Source organism: Aquarana catesbeiana, linkage group LG04, assembly GCF_042186555.1.
Source record: "Aquarana catesbeiana isolate 2022-GZ linkage group LG04, ASM4218655v1, whole genome shotgun sequence".
Classification (NCBI taxonomy): domain Eukaryota; kingdom Metazoa; phylum Chordata; class Amphibia; order Anura; family Ranidae; genus Aquarana; species Aquarana catesbeiana.
This window is the reverse complement of record NC_133327.1, coordinates 196,698,819-196,723,298: the sequence shown is the minus strand read 5'-3', so window position 1 is coordinate 196,723,298 and position 24,480 is coordinate 196,698,819. Positions and strand designations below refer to the sequence as shown.

The 24,480-nt window shown below is 41.6% G+C and overlaps 1 protein-coding gene across 1 annotated transcript in view; it reads right to left on the bottom strand.

Moving 5' to 3' along the window:
* The window catches only part of TIPARP (TCDD inducible poly(ADP-ribose) polymerase), a 53,505-nt gene extending 29,392 nt beyond the window's left edge, over positions 1–24,113 (bottom strand). The window contains exons 1-2 of the mRNA XM_073626079.1: positions 23,887–24,113; positions 12,759–13,702 (exon numbers count right to left, since the gene is read on the bottom strand). Of these exons, the coding sequence (XP_073482180.1) occupies positions 12,759–13,675 (917 nt within the window). The 5' untranslated portion in view covers positions 13,676–13,702; positions 23,887–24,113. The remainder of the gene's footprint in view (positions 1–12,758; positions 13,703–23,886) is intronic.
* Between the last annotated feature and the right edge of the window lie 367 nt (positions 24,114–24,480).

The window sequence follows — 24,480 nt, the reverse complement described above, 5'->3', positions numbered from 1 at the left end:
AACAGCCAAAGAGCAAAGTCATCAATTACAGGAACGGCACATAAAAAACACTTGCATTAGTGCTGGTGGACTCTGGATAGGATCCATGTTATCTTTAAAAGATAAAAAGCTAAGGATCAACATCTAGCACTTGATTGGAGAGGTAACCTACATAAAATAAGCCTGTTACATAAACGGCAGGTCAGTGCCAGTCCCTGCCATCTGCAGATAAAGTGCTGGACACTGCAGATATGGCCTCTAAACCTATTGGAATAATCAGTCTTTAGTTTCCATTACATGACCCTCCCTCTGAAAAGCCATCAACCTCTTATCCGCAAATCTGCATGTTGAGCAATGTCTGGTGTAACATGGGAAACTGCAGCACGCCGTGCTCCGGAAAATGACTGCATGGAACAACAAATGATGATCAGACACAAGTCAGGAAGACCGAGCAGATCGGTGATGTCCCAGAACACCAGTACTCTGTGTGACAGGAACACAAAGCTGCTCATTATTTACTACTTCTCTAAACTTACATGTTACATCTTAACCAGCAAAACCAGTAACCACACTAAAAGCACGCAAGGGAATTTAGGAACAATGATAGATTTCAATGTACAAATACCATACTGGTGACCCCACAATAGGGATAAGACTTTTCAGTGAAAGGACATTTAAAAAGACTCGCAGCCATTCACTAAAATTAGAGGAAAAGCGGTTTAACCAGAAACTGCGTAGAGGGTTCTTTACGGTAAGAGCGGTAAGAATGTGGAATTCTCTTCCACAAGCAGTGGTTTCAGCAGGGAGCATAGATAATTTAAAAAACTATTAGATAGGCATCAAAACGACCACAACATACAGGGATATACAATGTAATACTGACATAAAAGCGCACACACACAGGTTGGACTCGATGGACTTGTGTCTTTTTTCAACCTTACCGACTATGTAATTATGATAGTTAATATACATTTTTTACCTGGATGATATATGACACTCTTTCGGAACACAAAATACAGTGGGTACTAAACCCTAATTTACAAGTATATACCTATAAATCTATTACTTTTTCACCTCCCTAGAAACTACAGTTCTTGGCCAACCAAAGTAAGGATAAATCTAATCCCCTCCCATCTGCCTCGGCCTGTACTGTCAGGATGTCTGTATATCACAATAAACTACAGCAAAAGTTTACCAAGGTGCAGATGAAGAAAACAGATCCATAGGGGTTGAATTACTAAAGGCAAATAGACTATATGCACTTTGCAAGTTCAATTGCACTCAATAAAGTGCACTTGCTCTAGACTAGAGCTTAGTAAATGAGGGAGGCTCTGCTGACTTTCAGCATCCAATCACGTGCAAGCAAAAATGCTGTTTTTTTTTGTTATTTGTGTTGCATGTGATTGGGTATTTCTTGCAAAGTGAGGCTTGGGGTTGATTTACTAAAGGCAAGTAGACTGTGCACTTTGCAAGTGCAGTTGCCCTCTGGGAGTGCAGTTGCTCCAGAGCTTAGGAAATGAGGTAAAGCTTCCCTAACATGCAAGGAAAATAAAAACTGCATTTGTGCCTGCATAGAATTAGTCGATGGAAGTCAGAGCTTCTGCCCATATACTAAGCTCTGGAGCAACTGTACTTTGCAAAATGCACAGTCTATTTGTTTTTAGTTAATTACCCCATTGTCTTGTTTACTAAGCTCTGGAGCAACTGCACTTTGCAGAGTGCACAGTCTATTTGCCTTTAGTAAATCTTCCCATATGATGGTATCTATATTGATGCCTGATGTGTATGCCAATATTTTTGTGTATACAGATATATACTTGACTCTAATAGAAACCCAGTATCTTTGTAACTTTTTGCATCCTGATCTGAGATCTTAAACAATGTTATCAACCCTCCCAGCTATATTCTGTTAACGGCAAAACCCCTCCTCCCCATGAACTAAAGGGGAGGAGGTGTTTGTAGTCCAAGAAAGGAAAGCCACCTAAGGTGACAACCGTGTTTCACTATAGGTACTGTAGAAGTACAGGAAGTGTGGTACTGGTGGGATCACCAGGTAAAAACAACAACAACAACAACAACAAAAAACACCCATAAAAAGAAAACGAATGCAGCCACCATGCAATATATAACATTTTTGGTTTTAGGTTTAGATGTACTTTAATACTGAGTAACCAGTGTGGACTCATCAGTCTCAACCTGGGTGGAGTCACTAGAACTGAGTTTTAGAATATGGACTTGCCAAATATACGGCTTTGCTAGAACTATCCGGTATCTCATCAGTTGGTGTTCAAAACCTGCAGCTGTCTGAATACCTGAACAATAAGTGCATCTGATTGGATGCAGTTATTATTCAGCTGACAATTTTCCACCGACTCCCTTGATTTTTTAATTAAGCTGTGTAGTGCCAATGGGGTCACCCACGGCTTGAAATTTGACCAATTCAGCATGAACAGGCCAAACATTGAGCCATGCATTGCAGGCTTTACTTTCAGTGACTTATTTTTATTTAAAACCCTATTATGACTCAGTGACAAAACACTGAGCAGATCAGAGCGTCTCTGTGGGGGAAGAAAGAACATAAATGAAACAAGCATATTTCCCGGTAGCAGTATGGGGTCAGGTGAGCAGAACTGCTCCCAGGTCCAGTCTAGCCATTCATTACTGAAGCACGAGCTAGTCATTTTTTTATCTGTGCAGCAACAGAAGGCAAGGGCACCTTGTCCCAGCAAGTGCAGCCTGCTAAGCAGCATATTCTTAATGCAAAGCTGGTTTGTGTTCATAGGCGGGGAAGAAGAACGGCTTTCTGAAACTGCCAGAAAAGCCACACTGTTCAATCCATCTGGGAGGAATGATTTTCCCTTGTGCTATGGGAAAATGCAAGTCCTCGGCTCACTCCCTTGTATGCACAAGCCTTAATATCTTGGTTACGGTAACCATATACTTGGACAAAATAAGGAGAGTTGTGCTGGTGTCACATCATTTGGCCTGATTGCTCACATCTTCTATAATGTGGTGAAATGAATGATTAAACTGCTTTTACATGCTTATAAATTGTGCTGATAGCGTGAACGTAGGAATGTTATCTTGTACCACCCTCAGTAAACACGCCGCACTGCGGTCCCTATTTTGTTAGAGGTGAAATGAAACACAACAGCGCAGGTCAAGGGTTGCAATCCCATTCAAATATTTGACACGACTGAGAACATTACCAGCAAATTCACAAAACAGCCTCATCCACACAGCCACGCTCACGTGTCATCGTCCACACAGGCTCGCGCGTACCCACTGCGTCCACACAGGCTCGCGCGTACCCACTGCGTCCACACAGGCTCGCGCGTACCCACTGCGTCCACACAGGCTCGCGCGTACCCACTGCGTCCACACAGGCGCAATTACTCAAGGTAAAGAGGGATGGATGTCAAAAAATTATTCCCACACACCTCTGCAACACTAACTTCTACAATTAAAAATTATTTTTTTGTGTTTTATGGGCAGTAAACGGTTAAGGCATACCTTACGTCAGCCAACCAGCAATTTTCTAGCTGGTTTTATGGTTAAATAATAAAAATGGTTCAACATATTACAAGCCATGTACAATAAGGTATATGAATATGTTCAAGATCAGTCATATATTTTAAAGCCAGCAATGTTCCTGGAAGCTTGTCTGTGACAAATTAAAGACTTAATAATTTTTTTATACTAGACAAGCATAAATGTGTGACTCCATGTCCATCGCTGTACAATGAGTGCACAACAGTGGGGGACCAGCCAAGATTAACCATCCAACACAGCAGCTTTACCCATCTGTATACCACATCTGTATAATTATATATATATATATATATATATATATATATATATATATATATATATATAAATAATGTAAAAGGCAAGGTTGTCTGGCTAAAGCATAAACTTTAAATCAGGGACTTTTTTTACTTGCACCAGTACTCCACAGACTTTAATGGATCAGAACAAGCACCTTTTAAAAAGAATCCCCTCCGCCAAGAAGCAGTGTGCATGGGCAGTTCTAGAGCCAGCTGATCAAAGTTCAGTTGAGCTCAGACACAGCATGACTTGCACTATGCTATGCCCAATCTTGCTTAGCCAAACTTGAATCAGCTGGCTCCATGTTGGCATCATTCAGGGCACTCTTTGTCAGCATCACAGCATATCAGGCAATTTACTGCTGGTTCTGGTGTTTTTTTTTATAAAAGGATTTTTGGTCCATGTAAAGTATCTTCATTTTCTGAGCACTCGTTCAACTTTCTAATGGTTAGTTTTAAGGGCTTTTGAATGAGATTAGTTGATTCAATGAAGGCAAGATCAAAAGCTCTCAAACTATTTTTCAGAATTTTTGTAAGAACAGTAAAATTCTACTGGTGTATGGCCACCTTAGTTGACATTCTCTGAATAAAGCTGGTCTTACATGGGTCAGTTTTTTTGTTCAACAAGCAGGTTGAACGAAATTAAATTGACTTTATTTCCCCATCCATGCACTCAATGTCAATGGGGGAATCCTCCCTGCTGTGTTATTGCATTCTGAAAGTGAGGAAACTCCCCCGCCATCAGAATACACAGATCCAGGCTGCAGTCTATAGGCTGCTGCACTGATCAAGCAAAAAAAAATTGCAAAATGGTAGTTCAATGGAAGTCAGTTGGTAGACTTACTTCTGTTCAACCGCAGCAACAATGAATGGATCGAAATTCAGCTTATCCCTACTGAACCGGCTGAATTTCAATCGATGTATGGCCAGTTTTACTTCTGTATGGTAATAACAATGGCAACTGCACAGGACATGCTGTGATGAAATGCTGCAGTGTTAGCGGACGTACCATGAAAAAACAGAACGTGGTTCCAATGGAATGCATATATATACAAAAAAATACAGAAGGTACATTTCTAAACCAGCAGGTTACTGAATTTTGCTTGCTGCCTGCTCTTGCTCTTTAGGTTATTTTCTATCGGTGTAGAATATTGGATAAGAACAATGAGCCATGCTTGTGGACAATGTACTACGGCATATTTACACAAGACTCAGGAAGTGAAAGCACTTGCTCATGAATGGATAGCTCCCTTGGGAAATAAAGGAAAAGGTTGCTGTGCAGTCAGCAACAATCATGTAGTATTATTCCTCCTGGAAAAGAAGAGAGCCAAGTGGTTAAACTCCTCGTTTTCAAAGCTGGCGCATGAAAGGGATGCTCTGACGCACAGGTGACAGATGCTCGCCGAAACTTTAAACAGTTTATTCAATGAAACAAATAGTGAATGCATTTGTGATTGCAGAATCTCCAGGACCACGTTTCAAAAGGCTTGCTGCTTCTTGGATCGCTCGAGTAGAAACCAATTAGTTTGATTTCATATGGAAATAGGAAAACGTGCAGCTGATAGTACCCAGACTGCTCAAAGAATGTATTTTAAACCCCTCTGACGCTTAAAGGACACGGCCGCTTTGTCATTTGTGTTGCCAAGTCCTGCTGAGTTTCAAATTATTTATACAGAAAAACTCCAACATAGTCCACAGAGTTTGTTTTTGTCTTGTTGTTTTCCAGATATAGAAAACACAATATTGAGCCAAGAGTTTTAAATGAACCACCATCTTAAAGAGGAATCTTATCCAGCTATCAAAAAATAAAAGTCAGCACCCACAAGTACTGAACTGCTGCCTTTAAAGTGAAACTTCTCTCTCTATCATCAGCATTGCCCATTTTTAATCCTTATGCTGCTTGCATTAGGGCTGGGGACAAAAATAGATTTAAACTTTGAATCGAGTTGAGAGGTCAAATCGATTCAAAATTTAAGCAAATCGATTTTTTTATTTTTACCGCGCTGGGCCTAGTCCGCAGCTTCGGCCTAGTCCAACGAGGTCGGGCGCTGCGGACTAGGCCGAAGCCGCAGCCTCACCTAAAAACTCCTGCCCGCAGCTACTCAGGACCGGCGTGGTGAAAAAAATAAATAAATAAAAACTCAATTTGAATCATGAATCAAGTTTTTTTTTTTAAAGAAAATCTCCCAGCCCTAGCTTGCATTAATAAGTAGATAATATTGTATTTACTTGTTCTAAACTTTTATTTTTTTACATTTCTTCAGTGGCTTCCTGGTTTCAGGCCTAGGCTAAAATGATATCATACATCCTAGGAGTCTTCAAGCAGATTTTTTTTCTTTCATCTGGAGGAGGGTGGCTTTATCACATAAGCTCACCCTCCTGCCTGCATGTCTCAGCTAAGGCCAGATGGATTCCAGGAAGTAAATGCTACATAAATCATCTGCCCTTACTCAAGATGGCTACGGCCAGAAATGCCAGGGTGGGTTTTCAAAATGATTTCCCAATAAGTCAAAAAAAAAAAAAAAAGTATAGAGGTATGGATTGGGTGAGTTTGCTTTGAATATTAAAAATGAATTAAATAGCGTTTCAGTTTGTGGTGCTCTGATACAGTTGAGTTCTGCTTTAAGAAAAAAAACAAAAAAAACTTACCAGCCCATAACAACCAGCGCCACCTTCCTTTCACCTGAAGTCTTTGCAGGTTTCTTTCTTCCCAGGCTGTCATCTTGGATTTAAGAATTGGCTGTCACTGCCTGATCACTGTCAGCCAATCCCTGTGAGATCACAATCTGCAGGCAGACTGTCCTAAAGCCTACTGGGCACCCAGTTACATGAATATAATATGCTGCGTTCTCTCATTAAATGAGGTAGGGAGGAGGGGCAGTGACGTGCATCCCACTATGCAACATAGGCACCCTCCAAATCCGAATACTGAAAGGTTCCCAGGGTTGAATGCTTCTGGGGGGCCAAACAGCAATATATTATTTATACCAATATATTTGTTATATATACACCAAATTGGCACAAGCATATGGGACGTGATCAACGCTACCAGCTGTCCTTTAATCATCTCTAATTATCATTTGGATTTTCACATGGTAGCTCGCAAGACTTTGTTTTTTAGCAATATATTATTAAGACAATATTAGTACTTGTCAACTGTGGTGACAAGCCTAATTCTAGCCTGTTTCTGTCGATCATGTACAACAGCACGTATACAACTAAACGTAGAATGAAAATATCTGTGTAGCATTCCACAATGGCACAATAGTACTTGGGAAAAGACAAAAATCACCTATGTCTGACCGAAATCTAGCTTTATCCTACAAATTCCCCAATTCCGTATATACTCTGCACATTACTGCAAAACAGGAACTACCAAAATAGACATAGCCAACACACATCACCTAGGAAAATGTGTGTTATGGCTAAAATTGCAGAGTAACGGGATAATTGCAGTGTACTGAGAGACTGCGGCTTCTCCAGGGGCAACAAACAGTATAACACACTGAGATCTGTTGCTGAGCCATCTGCTAGAGAAAGTGTAAATGACAAGAGCCAGAAATACAACTCAAGCTGAAGTCACGAGGAAGGAAAAAACAATGGACTAGTTGTCTAGTCACCGAATATTATTTAATGCAGTTCTGTTTACCTTCCTTAAAAGAGAACTGTGCGAATCGAAAAACAAAAACACCATATTCACCTAGGTGCCTGCAGCACTGACCCAAGCTGCAGTTGGCTAAGACCAAGAACTGAGTGATTAAACACTGCTGATTGCTCCGCTCTTGGTCCTCAGCCTGCAGAGAGCTGGTGACTGACAATCACCGGCTCTCTGCTCTGCCCCTCCAACACTCACTGGAGTGCTGGGCTGTGGAGGGGGCAGGAGTGGCCGGCTCAGCCTCTCAAGTGACTCGCTAAGAGGGTGAGCCAGCTGACGGTCCATATGGTCAGGATCTTTTCAAAGCCTGGACCAGCTCTGTGATATCAGCTGACAGCGGATTTTAGCCTGCTGTCAGCTGAAAACAGGTCACAGGAGTGAAGAACTAACTGACCTCCTGTGATCCACAGTGGAAGTATAGCCAAAAAAAGCTTTGCCCATACTTCTCCTTTAAACAGTTTGGGCTTTTAAAGGTGATGCTAGCTACACACTGCCCATTTTTAAAAGCTAATTCCAACTTTCTGATCATGTTTCATGTTAAACCAATATTTAGTGTCCGCATCCCCCCCACACCCAAAGCGCTCCCCTTCATCAATTTCTGAACTGCCATTTTGGTTCCAATTCTTTGCAGCCTCCACTGCAAAAAATAAAGCTTTTTTTTGTTTGTTTAAAAATTCTTGGTAAAATGTTCACAGTGTTTTATCACATTTCTGCAAACCCAGATCTCCAAAACGGAATTGGTGAACAATATCTAATGTCTGTAATGGAAAAAAAAAGTCAATGACAAAGGAAGCTATTATCTGAGATCATTAGGAATGTTAGGTAATGTTCTAAGGTCACATGTACACATGTCACATGTACACATATGCATACCTTCCATTAGGAATAACCACTTCACTAACAAGCTTTGGCTGAAGGCAATAAACAGCTTTCAGCTCAGCTTGTTAACATATTTTAGCTGTCGCATTCTAAACAGGTTGGGATGGATGAAGGCGTATAGCTGCAATTTAGAAATTAGTTGTAACTTAAACTAGCCAATATTTTGGTTTTGGATAGAATGGGGAAGGGTTAGAATCTTTGTGCCAAGATTTGTCATCTGTAGTTTTCTTCTTTAAACCAGTCACTGGGGCAGGAAGTGAAGGCAAATCTCTTCAAGGGGATACAGACTGCAATAAAACCATGTCAGAGGTTTAGATCCTTCCCCAGTTCCATGATAAAGTGCTATTGTTGTCTGTGTTTCTGTTATGGCCATTTCCCTACTTCATAATTACACATAAACCACAGCCAAGTCAGTGGCAGTTCTAGGACGTCCGATGAACTCAAGGCACAATCACGCCACCCCATCCATCATACACTGCACTTTTTTAATAGTCGTATATAGGAGCCCTGGCACCTCCTTGCACACTCTGCACCAGAGACCAACACATTGTATCTACCAGTAGGATCACCCCGAAGATGCGCCATGTGATCAGCAGCTCTGCATACCTTGCTGCCATCTTCCCAGTTCCTGTTTCACCCCCACGGCTAACAAGCTCCATGACAGGATCATAATAAGAGCCCATTTTTTGACCATGAAAGCCTTCAGGAGAACCCACCATCTTTAGAATATCTATACAACATGAAATGGCCTAGTGACTCATGGGGAGATTTACTAAAACTAATGCACTCAGAATCTGGTGTAGCTATGCATGGTAGCCAATCGGCTTCTAACTTCAGCTTGTTCAATTAAGCTTTGACAATAAAACCTGGAAGCATATTGGATTCTATGCAGAGCTACACCAGATTTTGCACTCTTCAGCCTTAGTAAATAACGCTAGGGGCTGACTTACTAAAACTAGGGAGTGCAAAATCTGGTGCAGCTCTGCATAGAAACCAATCAGCTTCCAGGATTTTTTGTCAAGGCTTAATTGAACAAGCTGAAGTTAGAAGCTGATTGTCTATCATGCACAGCTCCACCAGATTTTGCACTCTCCAGTTTTAGTAAATCAACCCCATAGAATTATTCCGATAAGTGCAACAACATGTAAAGATAGATATATAAATGGCAGATCATTACTAAAACTTTAATGGTCTTGTGACACAAACGTGTAGTGTAAAAGGCTCTGCCAAAACAGATGTTGGTTGGATCTATTGGCCTCTACCAACTGTGATACAGCGATGTATTATTTATTCAGTGATAATCGGCTGATAGAATGAAAGCCATAAATTCCTGCAATTTAGAACAATGTTGAAGTTATCTCAGTTCATATGTTCTTTGGCTACCTGAGTAATGTTCACCTATTTATGAATCATCGTAAACAGGCAAGTGAAGAATCAGAAGGCTGTTTCTATAACAAAAAACAATGGGATGAGTTATGGATGACAGGGCATTAATTGCTTACAATGCCAAGGAAACAATGTTTAAAAACAGGAACAAACAGCTACCCCACTTGGCCTCTCTGGGTTATGTAAAATGCTAAGCAGGCACTTCCTGGTTTTGCCCATGATGAACCGATAGGCCTGCTGAGCCCATCTGACCACAAGAGATTAACAGCTTTGTCCATGTACTGTGGTAACCATGCTTGTGCAGCTCTGACTTGTTTGGGAACTCCTTTGAATGGCTCAACACTCAATTATTTTTGCTCTGTTGCCAGGAAACACAACACTGCCTTCAAATACTGGGAAGCATAGGTTGCTGTGAAGACTTTTTATTGATCTCTCTGACTAAATGACCCATGCTGACTTCAGGGAGTTAATTACTGCTTGATTACAACCACAGAAAGCATCAAACTTTCTGTCTGGGTACTGATGCTCTGACCAAGCTTAGCAGGTTGTGATGGGGTAAACACTACACAATGGGTTCATTTGGTTCTTAAAAATAAGCAGACGGGTTTCTAAAACACAATGAACACAAAAGACATCACCACAAACAAACACGGCTCAATATAGTTCTACGTGGGCAATGTAACAACTTGCAGTGCTATGTCCAGCAGTAGTTAGTCACATTCAATTGGACTTGTTTAGTAATGTTGAAGACATTTCATATCCAAGCTTCTTCTTCAGTTCTAAAGACTGGTACACAGGGGCCAAATATCAGCCGGTAATGGCGGGTTTAACAAAAACCAGCCGCCATTCGGCCCATGTGTACATCAGCTTGTCCGACAGAAGCTGACTGAACAGCCGACTTCTGCCGAATGTGCATGCTGGAAAACCAGCATCCGATCAGCGCTAGCAGCCAACGGCAGTCCCCCTGTCTGAACACAATAGCTCAGCTGGGAGATCACTGTACTAACGTTGCATAGTTAGTACAGCGCCTCCTTTTGAGCTCCTCTTTTTTAATCAACCCGATGAATTTAACAAAAATAAAAATAAAAAAAACTCAGTATGTAGGAGGCATAATAAGTGTTAACATATTATCCTATATCTGTAAATGTTGGGGTGTTTTCCTGACAATCGATAGAAATAAAGAAGTGGTTAAATAAGTTAGCAATGGGGCTGGAGATCGAACCTAAAAACGGCAGAATAAAAGACTATCAAACCAGATATAATGGTATGAAATGGCTGCAGCACATTATTATTTGTATAATAACAATTTGACCAGTAATAATTATTTATTTATTCATAACAATACTTAGTTACACTAACTACACCAAATAACCAAAGTACTTGTTTAAACATATAAATAGTTCAGCCATTACAGCTCAAACCATCAATCAGTTAACAAATAAAACAAACTGTCCCCTTCAGCAGAAGGGACAAGACCACTCCATAAAGGACTGTGACAATGGGAGGGATGCATCTTCTTCTACTATCACTGCCTCTCTAAAGGCTAACTTCTTCTTTTAGGTACTCTGGGTCACCTGACTAACTGCGGAACATTCCAGAGGATTTAAAAATCACATGACAGGTAAGTATCCAATTAAATTAATTTAACTGTTTAACAGCAAATTTGGGTCAGTCCCAGGGGTAGGGGTCGCTATTATGCTCCCCTTACCTCTCATTCTCAACTAGGGTGCCAGGCACTCTTGGTTGCCTTAAACATGGGATGTAGCTTGCCCTGGATCAGCATGAAGAGTCTACTGCAAGCATTCAGAAGAAGACAGAAGTGCACTTCCATCCAGATCTGCTCCACCCTCTGCCATGGCTGCTGGAGCCATAAGATGTAAGGCTTCTGATGGGAACAGAGGACTCTGATGGGGGCTCATATCTGAGGAGGGGATTCTGATGTAATTAGGGTACTCTGATAGGGCTTATGATGTGATGAGAGGATTCTGTAATGGAGGGAGGGGGGGATCTGATGTAATGGGGGGGCTCTGATGTGACGGGGGACCTTTGATGTAATGAGTGGGTCTTTTATGTGATGGGTGTACTCTAATGATAAGGATGAACTCTGATTTGAAGCGGGGCTCTGATGTGAAGGGGGGACCTCTGATAAAGGGAGGCTTCTGATTAAAGTAAATTTCATCAAGGGGGTGGTGCGTTAATCCCAGGCTCAGGTTTTCCCATTGATAGTAAGTAACATTTATGTTTTTTTCATAATTTGGACTGTGGTGTCCCAAGATTTTGGATACTTTTAAAGGATACTGTGACTGAAAAAAAGGCTAAAAAATCTAGGAATAAGCTACAAAAATGTATTGGGAAACAGAGAACCTTTACAGAAAACATGAGTGATAGTAATCCAGACATTCAACTAGTTCCAACAGTTTTGCAATAATAAAAGAAAGACACGCACATGAAGTATACACAACCAACAATGGTATCATGTTATTTTAAACTGGTGGTCCCACCTGGCAGAAGAGTGTACCACAAGACTCACTCATAGGCTGAAAAAGGAAATATACACATACTAGGTCAACTGACAAAAATAAAACTGTATGCAAAAGACACTAGCACCAACCAGAAGTCTTTCAACAACATCATATAATAAAATGCAATATAGGTAGTATCAAAGAATTACAATTTTTGGACCAACACTATACTAATAATTATCTAGAAACATAAAAGATTACACTAGTGTTAAAGTTACCATTATGTTAAACTGTTAACAAAAGCTACATCTAAGTTATGTATAGCAGGACATGTAGAAAAAATAAAAAAGGTTAGAGTAGCCCTGAGGAGCTAGCACAACTGACATTCTCATCATTTTATTTTGAGCTGTTTCTACCATATATGGAGCTGGGTTGACGAAATGTCACAAATAAAATATGAACAAAGTCATATCATGCAGGTCAATAAAAGCTCAACCTCAAAGACCTATTACAAAATAGTACACTACTATTAACATGATTAACCAAAAGACTTCCATTTTAAATACTTACCGATATCGCAGTTTGATTCTGTCACTATCCGGGCTACAGTACAGTCTTTCCAGATGCTCCTGGGAATCGTCATTTATGCTTTGCCAAAGGCCAGTGCTACGTTTCCTAACTTGCCAATGATACGGCAACACTGTATGATGTTTTTGGCAATCTTTACCATAAAAACATAACCCTTGTAGGAATTCCACACAAATGTCAATCCCATCCTTCTGGTGGACATGGTATTGAAGCTGATTCAAAAGTTCAAACACAAGAAGTAGAGATGCTTCCTCTGTTTTGTCCTCAAATATCCCAGCGTTTGAATTATTATTTTGGCTAACATTGTATTGGTCCAGAAGACTTGTGTCCTGGAATAACCCAGATGAATAACTTTCTATCATCTTGTCCAGGCAGACTGGGTTGGTGGGATCGCTAGAATTTGTTTGTAAAAGAGGATCCTGGAAAGAGCCATTGGCAGTGTTAGGAACAGTTCCACTAGTGCTTTCTGAAGGAAAGGAGGGTTCTGTGCTCTCTATTACAGGTGTCTGCTCTTCCTCCAGCTCTTGTGTGGTATGCACAGATGTAGGGTGATCTGTTACTGGCCTAAGACTTGAACTCCCAGATATCAGTGCAGTACTTTGAGAGCCTAGTGCTTTTTTCACAAGGGGTACACATAGGTTACTAGCAGTCCCAGCCTGATCATTGGACACAAATAACCCATTAAGAGTACCAGACCCTAGAAAACTAGTGAAGAGTGGTTGCAAAGCATGTAGGGTTTCTGCATCTAATATTTTCTGGGCTGGCTTCTTTTTAAAACAAGGTTTCACCAAAGGAATTTTATCAGTGTGCCTAGAAAACTCCCGGCTTGACACTTCCGATCCCTTTAATGCACAGTCACCCACAGGTCCCACTTCCATTACTTGTAAAGCATCCTCCATGTTGATGACCAAAGTTTCCAGTCTAACCTACACAAAAAAAGAATGCAGATAAACATTGAATTGTTGGTTGTGATAACATAACACTGTTCAGCATATAATAATGTGTGGAATCACAAACATTTAGCAGCCATTCTTACGACCATAAGACAGCATGGGGTAAAAATTCAAAAAAAGCAACATAGGATAAAAATGCAAATTCAGAAGTCCTAACAGAAATATTTAGAATTCTCTTTGCTAAATGTACCTATGAATCAAAAGAATGTTGAGTGGATACATCAGTTGCCCACACTTAACAGACATCGACCACAAAGGAATGTACATTGCACCTTAGGGTGGTTCGCCTCTCAGTATCCAAAGCCACAGATACTTGCACATAACAACATCAGATCTTTGCACACGTCTTACCTTTTATTTACATTAGCAGAAGACTTGAAGAAAAAAAAAAAAAAAAAAGCACACAGTATATTGCAAACAGGTCTAGCGAAACAGTCAGGCACAGGCTGACTAAAAGGCTGTCTAATGTCACATGTGTACACACCCTGTCTCACTCACTATCTTGCGCTCTGACACACACCCAGTCTGACACATTCACATGTCCATTTTCTCTTTCCCATCTGTGAGGCAGATCACTAAGCCTCCAAGGCTAAGTTCACCTTTTATATTAACTGGCCATTGCAGACAAGGGGAGCACAGTGCATCTGTAAAAATATTTTTTCTCATTTTTAGGCCTTTTCTGTCATCCGTGAAGCCCCTAATGTTTACAGTCCTACGTCCTAACTTATTTCCAGGACACGGCAGACATTGGAAGCTTGCCCCCCAGCAACACAGACCTGAGCGCAAATACGGATTCAAAAGCCGTGCATGCACAGTGCACTCTCCCCTTATCCCAACAGCACTTAGCTTGGCCTTGCTGGGACAGGGAATGAGAGAGCGCACTACATGGCTTTAGAATCAGGAAGATCGCTTGATCTTGCAATGCTGGGGGCGAGCGCATGACAACTGCTATCTCCTGGAAATAAGTAAGGACTTGGGATTGTAAACATTGGTAGTACTTCCGCCAGGCTTCATGGATGACAGAAAAGGCCTACTGGTATGGCTTTTGCATAACAATATCTTTTACAAATGACGGAGTGCATTTTAAACTACTGGGGCCCCTTGTCTGCAGGGGTCAGTTTAATTAAAAGGCGAACGGTGGGGGCAGTGACCTTTTATTTTTTTTGTTATGTAAATGGCAATCTTAGCCTTCAGGGCTTTTTGAAGGCCCTTAGCAGCAGCAGCCACGGTCCAGGAGGTCAACTTTAAGGGTACTTGCACACTGTAGTGCTGTATGAACATCAGACATTCTTAGCAGAAAAAAACGCTTTATCAAGAAAGTGTGGCATATGTGCATATGTGCATATATATGGGCATATGCAGAAAAAAAATACTGACCAGCAATGCAGATTTTTGCATTTCTTGTTATTTAACTGATTTGTATGCAGAGCAAGTTTATGCTCCTATGTGTACAAGCCCATTAAAAGCAATAGGGTGCATTTAGATCAGTAAAAAAAAAAATGTCTGAATGCCTAAGAATGTGTGATTTTTAGGTGTCAGTGTGCCAGAGGCCTAAAGCAACAGATGTTTTACTAATCAAGGGACCAGATGAAAAAAAGTGAATGCGCTACTGCCCTAGCTCTTCAAGTACTGAAGACGAATCCTTTTAAGGCTTCATGTACACTGACCTACATTTACCACAGCCATGGGAAAATGCAAAACGCTTTGCGTTTTCCCACTGCCATTGGTCAAAATGTTCCTATCCTGAACGCGATTCTTCCGCATTCAGGAGAGGGAAGTTGAAGCTCACCTAAACACGGCAGCTCCTAAACTCTGCTAAAAGCCCATGTGTACATTGGTACAAAGGCTTTTATGGAGTTGAGTTTAGCAGCTTTGGCAAAAAAAAAACACCAGACATTTAGGAGCTGCCAGAGTAGACTACTGTACATGAAGCCTTAAAATGGTGGAAAACTATCACTAAAACTGCAGATGCCACTGTTACAAGGTTTTGTTATATAATACCAGAGAGCAATGAGCAGTGGTATGAGGAACTCACAGCAAGAGATCAGCCCAAGTCCACTTTGGCCTGCTGAAATGTATTGTGAGGTAATTACATGCTGTGGTTATTTTCACCGAGTGGTTATACAAGCCCATAAATGCACCAACACAGGATATAATAATAACAGCATATAAACCTGATGGTTATGTTTTGTCCACATTGCTGTTTGACTGCCAAAGGATACCTATTTTTCCATAAGATTCACCATTATTTTGACTGAACATGCCCTTGTATGCACTGGGCAGACACCTGGCGCCTGTCTTATCTTGCGGAAACAATAGCAATTGTTTTAGGAACTCTCCTTATCATGGCTCTATTTATCTCTTGTGATTGGTCAAGCAGGAGTGTCTGCAGAGATGACAGCGTGTTCACAGACGTACAATTGTATCCCAGTTTGATTGGCCAGATGACGATCGCCTCATGTGTATGGCTACCCTAAGCTCTTTATTTTACTAAATAACCAATATGAGATGATGAAGTGATCCTTCCTTTTATATAAACATCCCTATGGTAGAATTATACATTACAATGCCCAAAAAATGAATGGATTTCTATGATTTTCTTTGTTCTCGTGCCATGCTTTCCACACACACCACAATGCTATATCTAAGTTTATTATCTAAACATCGTCTTATTAGCGACCGTTACACAAAGCACAGGTTTTTTGGTATATAATATTATCTAAACATGTTCAGTCACTTTAACAAAGCTGGCCATAGATCTCAGAAAGGTGACTGAACATGATGTAAATATTTGATAGCCAGTAGATCTTTTTCATCTGGTAACTATACTGACTGGAAACAAAGCAGAATATTCCCCTTAATAAATGCACCATTTCACCCCCTGAGCTCTGACGACAACTCAGTGATTTTATATTTGGTACGTGATGTCCTAATTAAATTTACAACAAATCATTGATTTTTTTCACCTCAAGCAACAAAGGATAAACATGAATCCATGAGCTGCCTGACTTCTTGTTTTGTATCCAGCCAAATACTGAAATTATTATACCCGCCCAAGTTGGGAACAAAAATCTGCAAGTGGTATACTATTAATTAATGCTGCCAAATGCCAATCAACCAAGAGACAGAACTCCCTAATGCTACACTGGAGCGACAATTAAATTGGGACGCCGATTCCTTTCAGTCAATGAGACAGAAAGCTGAACATGACCCGTGTATTACTAATGTGGGCATACACTATAACATGATGTAATTCTGTTTTCTTTACTACGACTTATGGGAATTCATTGAGCAAAGACAAACAGAATCCCCCAGATTGCAATGTTCATTAAAACACTCAAACAGGAGCCCATGGGAACATCGGAAGTCCCTCAAATGACAGACACCTCCATTATGTCAGACACTGCACATTGTGCATCATCTACCAAGAGCGTTGTTATCCAACATATGTCCCTCCATGACTAGAATTAGAGGTCGACCGATATGGGTTTTTCTCTGGCCGATGCCGATGCCGATATTTAGAAATCGCGGTGGCCGATGGCCGATATATGATGCCGATTTTTTTGGGCCGATATATTAGGCCGATTTTTTTTTTTTTTTCTTTTTTTTTCCCCCTTCATCTCATAAAATCTAACAGTTAGACCCCTTTCACACTGGGGCATTTTTTTTAGGGATAAAAATAGCGCCTGTAAAGTGCCAGTAAAACGGCTCCCCTGCAGTCTCAGTGTGATATCCCGAGTGCTTTCACACTGAGGCGATGCGCTGGCAGGATGTAAAAAAAAAAGTCCTGCAAGCAGCATCTTTGGAGCGGTGTATACTGCTGCTCCACCACTCCTGCCCATTAAAATGAATGCGCACCGCTGCCGAAGCACCTGCATAACGTTTTGGCAGCAGCGCTTCATGGGCGCATTTAACCCCTTCCTCGGCCGCTAGCTGGGTTATAAGCGCCCCGCTAGCAGCCGAATAGCGCCGCTAAAATGACGGTAAAGCGCCGCTAAAACTAACAGCGTTTTACCGTCAACGCATGCCCGCTCCAGTGTGAAAGCAGCCTTAAGTAATAAGTGATACAGAAAATTTTTTTACATTTAAACATTTATTAAACAAAACAAACCTCCAATCAGTTTACTTGTATGTAGAATTTAGATTAAAAAAAAATAACTATATCTTAAATATTAAATACACAAAAACAAGTAATCAAAACTTTTGGACGAAAAAAAAAATGGGCTAACTTTACTGTTTATTTTTTATTTTTTTTAATTAGTGTATTTTTTTAAAAAAAATTGCGTTTGAAAGACCGCTGCGCAAATACCGTGTGACATAAAATATTGCAACAACCGCTATTTTATTCCCTAGGGTCTCTGCTAAAAAAAATATATATAATGTTTGGGGGTTCTAAGTGATTTTCTAGCAGAAAATACAGGATTTTTACTTGTAAGCAACAAGTGTCAGAAAAGATTTAGTCTTTAAATGGTTAAACTGAGAAATTCTCCACGGAGTTCAGTCTATTGATAAAAAGAACCCGAAGAGATACAAATGTATCTTCTTATCAGACTTGGCAGGCTGCCCAGAGGAGGAGAGAAAACAAACTTCAAACAGCTTGCAATTGACTTCTATTACAGAAGTCATTTGCAAGTCCCGCTGAAGTTATAATCGGCTTTTTTTATCAGCACAATCGGCCGATGCCGATTAAGTAAAAAAAGCCAAATATCGGCCGATATATCGGCCGGCCGATATATCGGTCGACCTCTAACTAGAATAATGACAAATAAAATAATTTCCTTGTGAGAAAAGCAGTCTCAATACGTGAGTGAAATCTGTAATCCAGAAGTTATCCCTATCTACTACACAAGCCTTTCAATAATGGGCAATATGAGGCCTAACAGCCGCTGTTCTCCCACAGCTCATATCTCAGCCCCTTAGACATAGTAAGTAACCCCTTTAATAGAAGAGTTCCTCCGCTTTTAGGGCTCACGTAACAGGCGTTCTTGTCAAATGCAGTATTGACAAGAAAACGCTATGTATGACCGGCTTTGCCTGAAGTTCAAACACACCTCAACAGGATGTTTTTTATCCAAAGAAATGCTGCCCAGTGCAGGTTAAATGGAGCTCCTGAACTGCCATATGTACTGCTCAATGGGATTTTGCTGACCTGCATTTGATGTGCAATCTAAACACAGGAAAACAATGCATGTTGCCATAAGCCATTAAACTGACCCCACTTCTGCAAGCTCTGGGCTCACCATAGACAAGAAACGTCTTCCCCAGAACAACAAATGAAAGACAAATTCATGTAAATTGTATCACCAGGATTTGCAGCCACTGTTTTGCAACTAGCCCCAGGGATTGGAAATTTGCCGCCACTGTTTTGCAACTAGCCCCAGGGATTGGAAATGTGTACACTGGTCAGTACTTCAGGAAGTGCTCTTCTCCATCTTATCCCCTAGTGTAACTCTAAACGGGCCAGTCATTGCCCTGAACATATTAGATTAGGTGTGAAATTTGATTAAGCTACATTGTGGATAAAGTTTTAAACTCTCGGAAGCTTGGGTCGACTAGCAATTAAACGCTAAGAAATGGAACACATGGCCCCCTATGGTCTAAGCTACACAAGTAGCAATCGGTTGCACGCAACTTCCTATTGGCTGTCCAGCAGTGCAGTCTGAGGATACAAACAATAGACTGGAGTGATAAGGTCAGCAAGGACCTGCTGGCATGGGTACATCTCCAGGTTACTGGTCCCCTGCACACTGGTGTGGGACATGGACAGCAGACTTAGATGTGGGATGGGGTTTACGTTTTCCCAGGAGACTGGCTTTAAGATCTCTGTTAACCATTTTCAAGCTGGAGCTAAAAGGTCACTTTAAAGGCCCCAACAAACCTTACTGAAAGCCTTGTAAAAGGTCACTGTACACACTGGTCTTAATCCAGCTAAAGCCTGTGAGAGCTAGGCCTCAGAGCACTGTGCAGTCATACATGATCATTGCTTCTACATGCATCTCGTATATCCTAGCTAGATCCACATGTATAGTGACTGATTTTGTGTGGAGCGCTGCGTAAACTGACAGTGCTATATGGGTACCTTAAATAAATCGGGATAACTGTAGACACGCACCCACACTCACTCAGGTTGAACTGGATGGACTGGTGTCTTTATTCAACCTTACTAACTATGTAACTATATGTAACATTGTCCTAGCAAGGATCTGATTAAGATGATTAAGTATGTACTGTCCATCAACAGCCACCCTTACTTGAATTACATATAAAATATACTGCACCAAAAATAAAGCTCCCCCTTGTGTATGCATTATATAACCTGAGTTTCAGTTCACAAAGAATGCAGGTCTAAAGAACGTTTAGTAAATGACCCCTACATATACAACAGATCCATTATAAGATAGCCCTGGACACCAAGGCAAAGAAAAGTGTATGTTGGATGAGATTTTTTTTTTACCAATTCCCCATTGTTGTCCATGGTTTGTGAATAAACAAGCCCCGTGCTACAGCTCATCACCCATGGGGTATTTATGAGGGGTATGTATGTACATAGATGTTCTATAGACTACATGGTGTATATGCATTGCAAGCTATACATGGGCCTGTTTGCAAACCAAAGGTTAAACACTACAATGTATAGCTAACCTTAGTCACACCTAATGTATTCATATACATTGAATGTTAGTAAATGTACAGAATTCAATATTCTACTCCCAAAACCTCACACTGATTAGTGCTATGAGGACTATTCTAACCATGTATACCATTATATGGATACAGCAGGTCAGCTTTGTAGTTCATGAAATGTTCCCTTACTCTGTACAGTGCTATGGCAGCTATTCTATCCACGTATCATTGGATCATACTATCACTCCTCCTACAAACGGACAGCTTTGTAGTTCCTGAAATGTTCCTTCACACTGTACAGTGCTATGAGAACAACAATATGCTTTTAAAGTCATATCACTATATGAGTACTAGAGGTCAGTTCTGTAGTTCCTGTATAGTGCTATCACTATACGTGTACTAGAGGTCAGTGCTGTAGTCCCTGTACAGTGCTATCACTATACGTGTACTAGAGGTCAGTTCTGTAGTCCCTATATAGTGCTATCACTATTCGCGTACTAGAGGTCAGTTCTGTAGTCCCTATATAGTACTATCACTATACGTGTACTAGAGGTCAGTTCTGTAGTCCCTATATAGTGCTATCACTATACGTGTACTAGAGGTCAGTTCTGTAGTTCCCGTACAGTGCTATCACTATACGTGTACTAGAGGTCAGTTCTGTAGTTCCTGTACAGTGCTATCACTATACATGTACTAGAGGTCAGTTCTGTAGTTCCTGTACAAGGCTATCACTATACGTGTACTAGAGGTCAGTTCTATAGTCCCCGTACAGTGCTATCACTATACGTGTACTAGAGGTCAGTTCTGTAGTTCCTGTACAAGGCTATCACTATACGTGTACTAGAGGTCTGATCTATAGTCCCCGTACAGTGCTATCACTATACGTGTACTAGAGGTCAGTTCTATAGTTCCTGTACAGGGCTATCACTATACGTGTACTAAAGGTCAGTTCTGTAGTTCCTGTACAGGGCTATCACTATACGTGTACTAGAGGTCAGTTCTGTAGTTCCTGTACAGTGTTATCATTATATGAGTACTAGAGGTCAGTTCTGTAGTTCCTGTACAGTGTTATCATTATATGAGTACTAGAGGTCAGTTCTGTAGTTCCTGTACAGTGTTATCATTATATGAGTACTAGAGGTCAGTTCTGTAGTCCCTGTGCGGTGCTATCAGTATATGAGTACTAGAGGTCAGTTCTGTAGTCCCTGTACGGTGCTATCAGTATATGAGTACTAGAGGTCAGTTCTGTAGTCCCTGTACGGTTCTATCAGTATATGAGTACTAGAGGTCAGTTCTGTAGTCCCTGTACGGTACTATGAAAACGATGCTGTCTATATAAAGTTGTATCACTATATGATTACTAGGGGTATAAAGCCGCTCACCTTTGTAGTCCCTGTAGTCCTTTTACAGCAGTATTTCTCAACTAGGGTTCCTCCAGAGATTGTTAGGGGTTCTTTGAGAATTTTCTGTCTCTCTGAGCAGTAAACACTGACACCAATGATCTTTTCAGCTCTCTGTAAGGAGGCTCTTCTCACTGACCACCAATGTAAGGGGGCTCTGCTCTGACTGACTACCAATGTACTGGGGCTCTATTCTCACTGACCACCACACTAATAATCATTAAGCTGTAGATACAGTAATTATTAGTTGGGGCCCCCTGAGACCACAAAGTTATTTGAAGGCTTCCTCTGTGTTAAAAATGTTGAGACAAGCTAGACGGCAATAGACTGTACAGTGCTAAGAGAACATTACTGTACTTAAAAAGTGGTATCACTACATTCATACTAGTGGTCTACAGCAGGTCAGTCCTGAGGTCCTTGTAATGTCCAATGACATTGTACAGTGATATGAGAACAATGGTGGCCATATAGTCCCAGAAATGTCTTAGTAGACTGCACAGTGCTATGAGATCATTGCTATCCATATATAAACTTGTATTAGGTCTATGATGAATATAGATTTATAGCTTGGCAGTCCTAAAGTCCTTGTAATGTCCCTTCACATTGTATAGTGATATGAGAACAATGGTGTACATATAAAGTTGTATACCAATACAATCGTATATTAATATATATAGATAGATAGATAGATAGATAGATAGATAGATAGATAGATAGATAGATAGATAGATAGATAGATGATAGATAGATAGATATTATTATTAATCAACAGCAGGTCAATCAGGTAGTCCCTGAAATGTCCATATATAAAGTAGTATCAATATAGAGTATAGATTTATAGCAGGTCAGTTCTAAAGTCCCTGCAGTGTCTCTTTACATTGCTTGTATCAGAATTGGTATATATAAATGTAGATTAGGTGAGTTCTGTAGTTCCTGAGAAGTGTTATTAGACTGTCCGGTACTATGAGAAATAGATCAGTATTAGGTCAGTCAGTCCCTGCAATGTCCGATCACACTGTACAGTGCTGGGAAGAATGGTGTCCATATAGAAAGTTGTCTCTCAGTATAGGAGGAGAATAGATGTAGATCGGATCAGTCACTGCAGTGTCCCCATTACACTGTACAGTGCTAGGAGGACTATGATGAGGCCCCATAGATGTCTGGAGCCCCTAGAACTGTCAGATCCTGAGACCCCTCGCCTCCTTATCAATAACATAACAAGCCATCGATCAGCCGGCTCAGAGTGACAGCTCCATACAATGATCTGTGTGTGCCCATCACAAAGTTTGTGCACAGATCGGGGTGCAGTTTGAGCTCCCCCCAGTCCTGGGGTAGGTAGGTGCTCAGAGATCGGGGTGCAGTGTGAGCTCCCCCCAGTCCTGGGGTAGGTAGGTGCTCAGAGATCGGGGTGCAGTGTGAGCTCCCCCCAGTCCTGGGGTAGGTAAGTGCTCAGGGATCGGGGTGCAGTGTGAGCTCCCCCCAGTCCTGGGGTAGGTAAGTGCTCAGGGATCGGGGTGCAGTGTGAGCTCCCCCCAGTCCTGGGGTAGGTAGGTGCTCAGGGATCGGGGTGCAGTGTGAGCTCCCCCCAGTCCTGGGGTAGGTAGGTGCTCAGAGATCGGGATGAAGTGTGAGCTCCCCCCAGTCCTGGGGTAGGTAGGTGCTCAGGGATCGGGGTGCAGTGTGAGCTCCCCCCAGTCCTGGGGTAGGTAGGTGCTCAGAGATCGGGATGAAGTGTGAGCTCCCCCCAGTCCTGGGGTAGGTAGGTGCTCAGAGATCGGGATGAAGTGTGAGCTCCCCCCAGTCCTGGGGTAGGTAGGTGATCAGAGATCGGGATGAAGTGTGAGCTCCCCCCAGTCCTGGGGTAGGTAGGTGCTCAGAGATCGGGATGAAGTGTGAGCTCCCCCCAGTCCTGGGGTAGGTAGGTGATCAGAGATCGGGGTGCAGTGTGAGCTCCCCCCAGAAATGGGTAGGTAGGTGTGTACCCCCGGAGTAGGTAGGTGTGCAGAGCCTTCCTATAGAACAAGAAGGAATCCTTTGTTCTGCCCCGCAGTGTAGAACATACTCCTCCTAGGAAAGTTCCCCATACATCCAGCTTCGCTGTCCAGCACATAGTCCCATGGCAGGGTGACTTACCTGCCTGAGGATGAAGAGTGTGAGGTCCGGAGAGCCCCAGCTCTGCAGCTTGTAGTCCCCTGGAGGAGCCTCTGTCTCTAGGAGGAGGAGGAGGAGGAGGAGGAGGAGGGCTTCCTATCCAACTCTCGCCTGCTGCTCCGTACGTGACCGGCGGCCCATTCCTCCCCATACACTCGCACACACACACTCCTCACATGCTACATTAGCTGCTTTTAAATATCGCTTCCTTTAACCCGCCCACAGGAGCACTAAAGCGCTGAGTGGGAGGGGCCTGCACATTCATTTCTCCTAACCAGAGTACAGTAATAATAAAAGGAGGGCTGGGGAGGCGACAAGCGCCATCTGCTGGTGGAGAGAGCAGCTGTCAGCTTCCAGATTTTTTTGTTTTGTTAAAGCTTTATTAAAACTTCAAGCTGAAGTTAGAAGCTGATTGGCTACCATGCGCATCTGCACCATATTTTGCACTCTCCAGCTTTAGTAAATCAACCCCAGTGTGTTATGCCCCAACAGTAACTGAAAACTGCTATAAATCTTTCATTTCCTTCCCTTTCTTTTCCTTCTCTCTCTCCCTCTTTCTTTCTTTTTTCTTTCTTT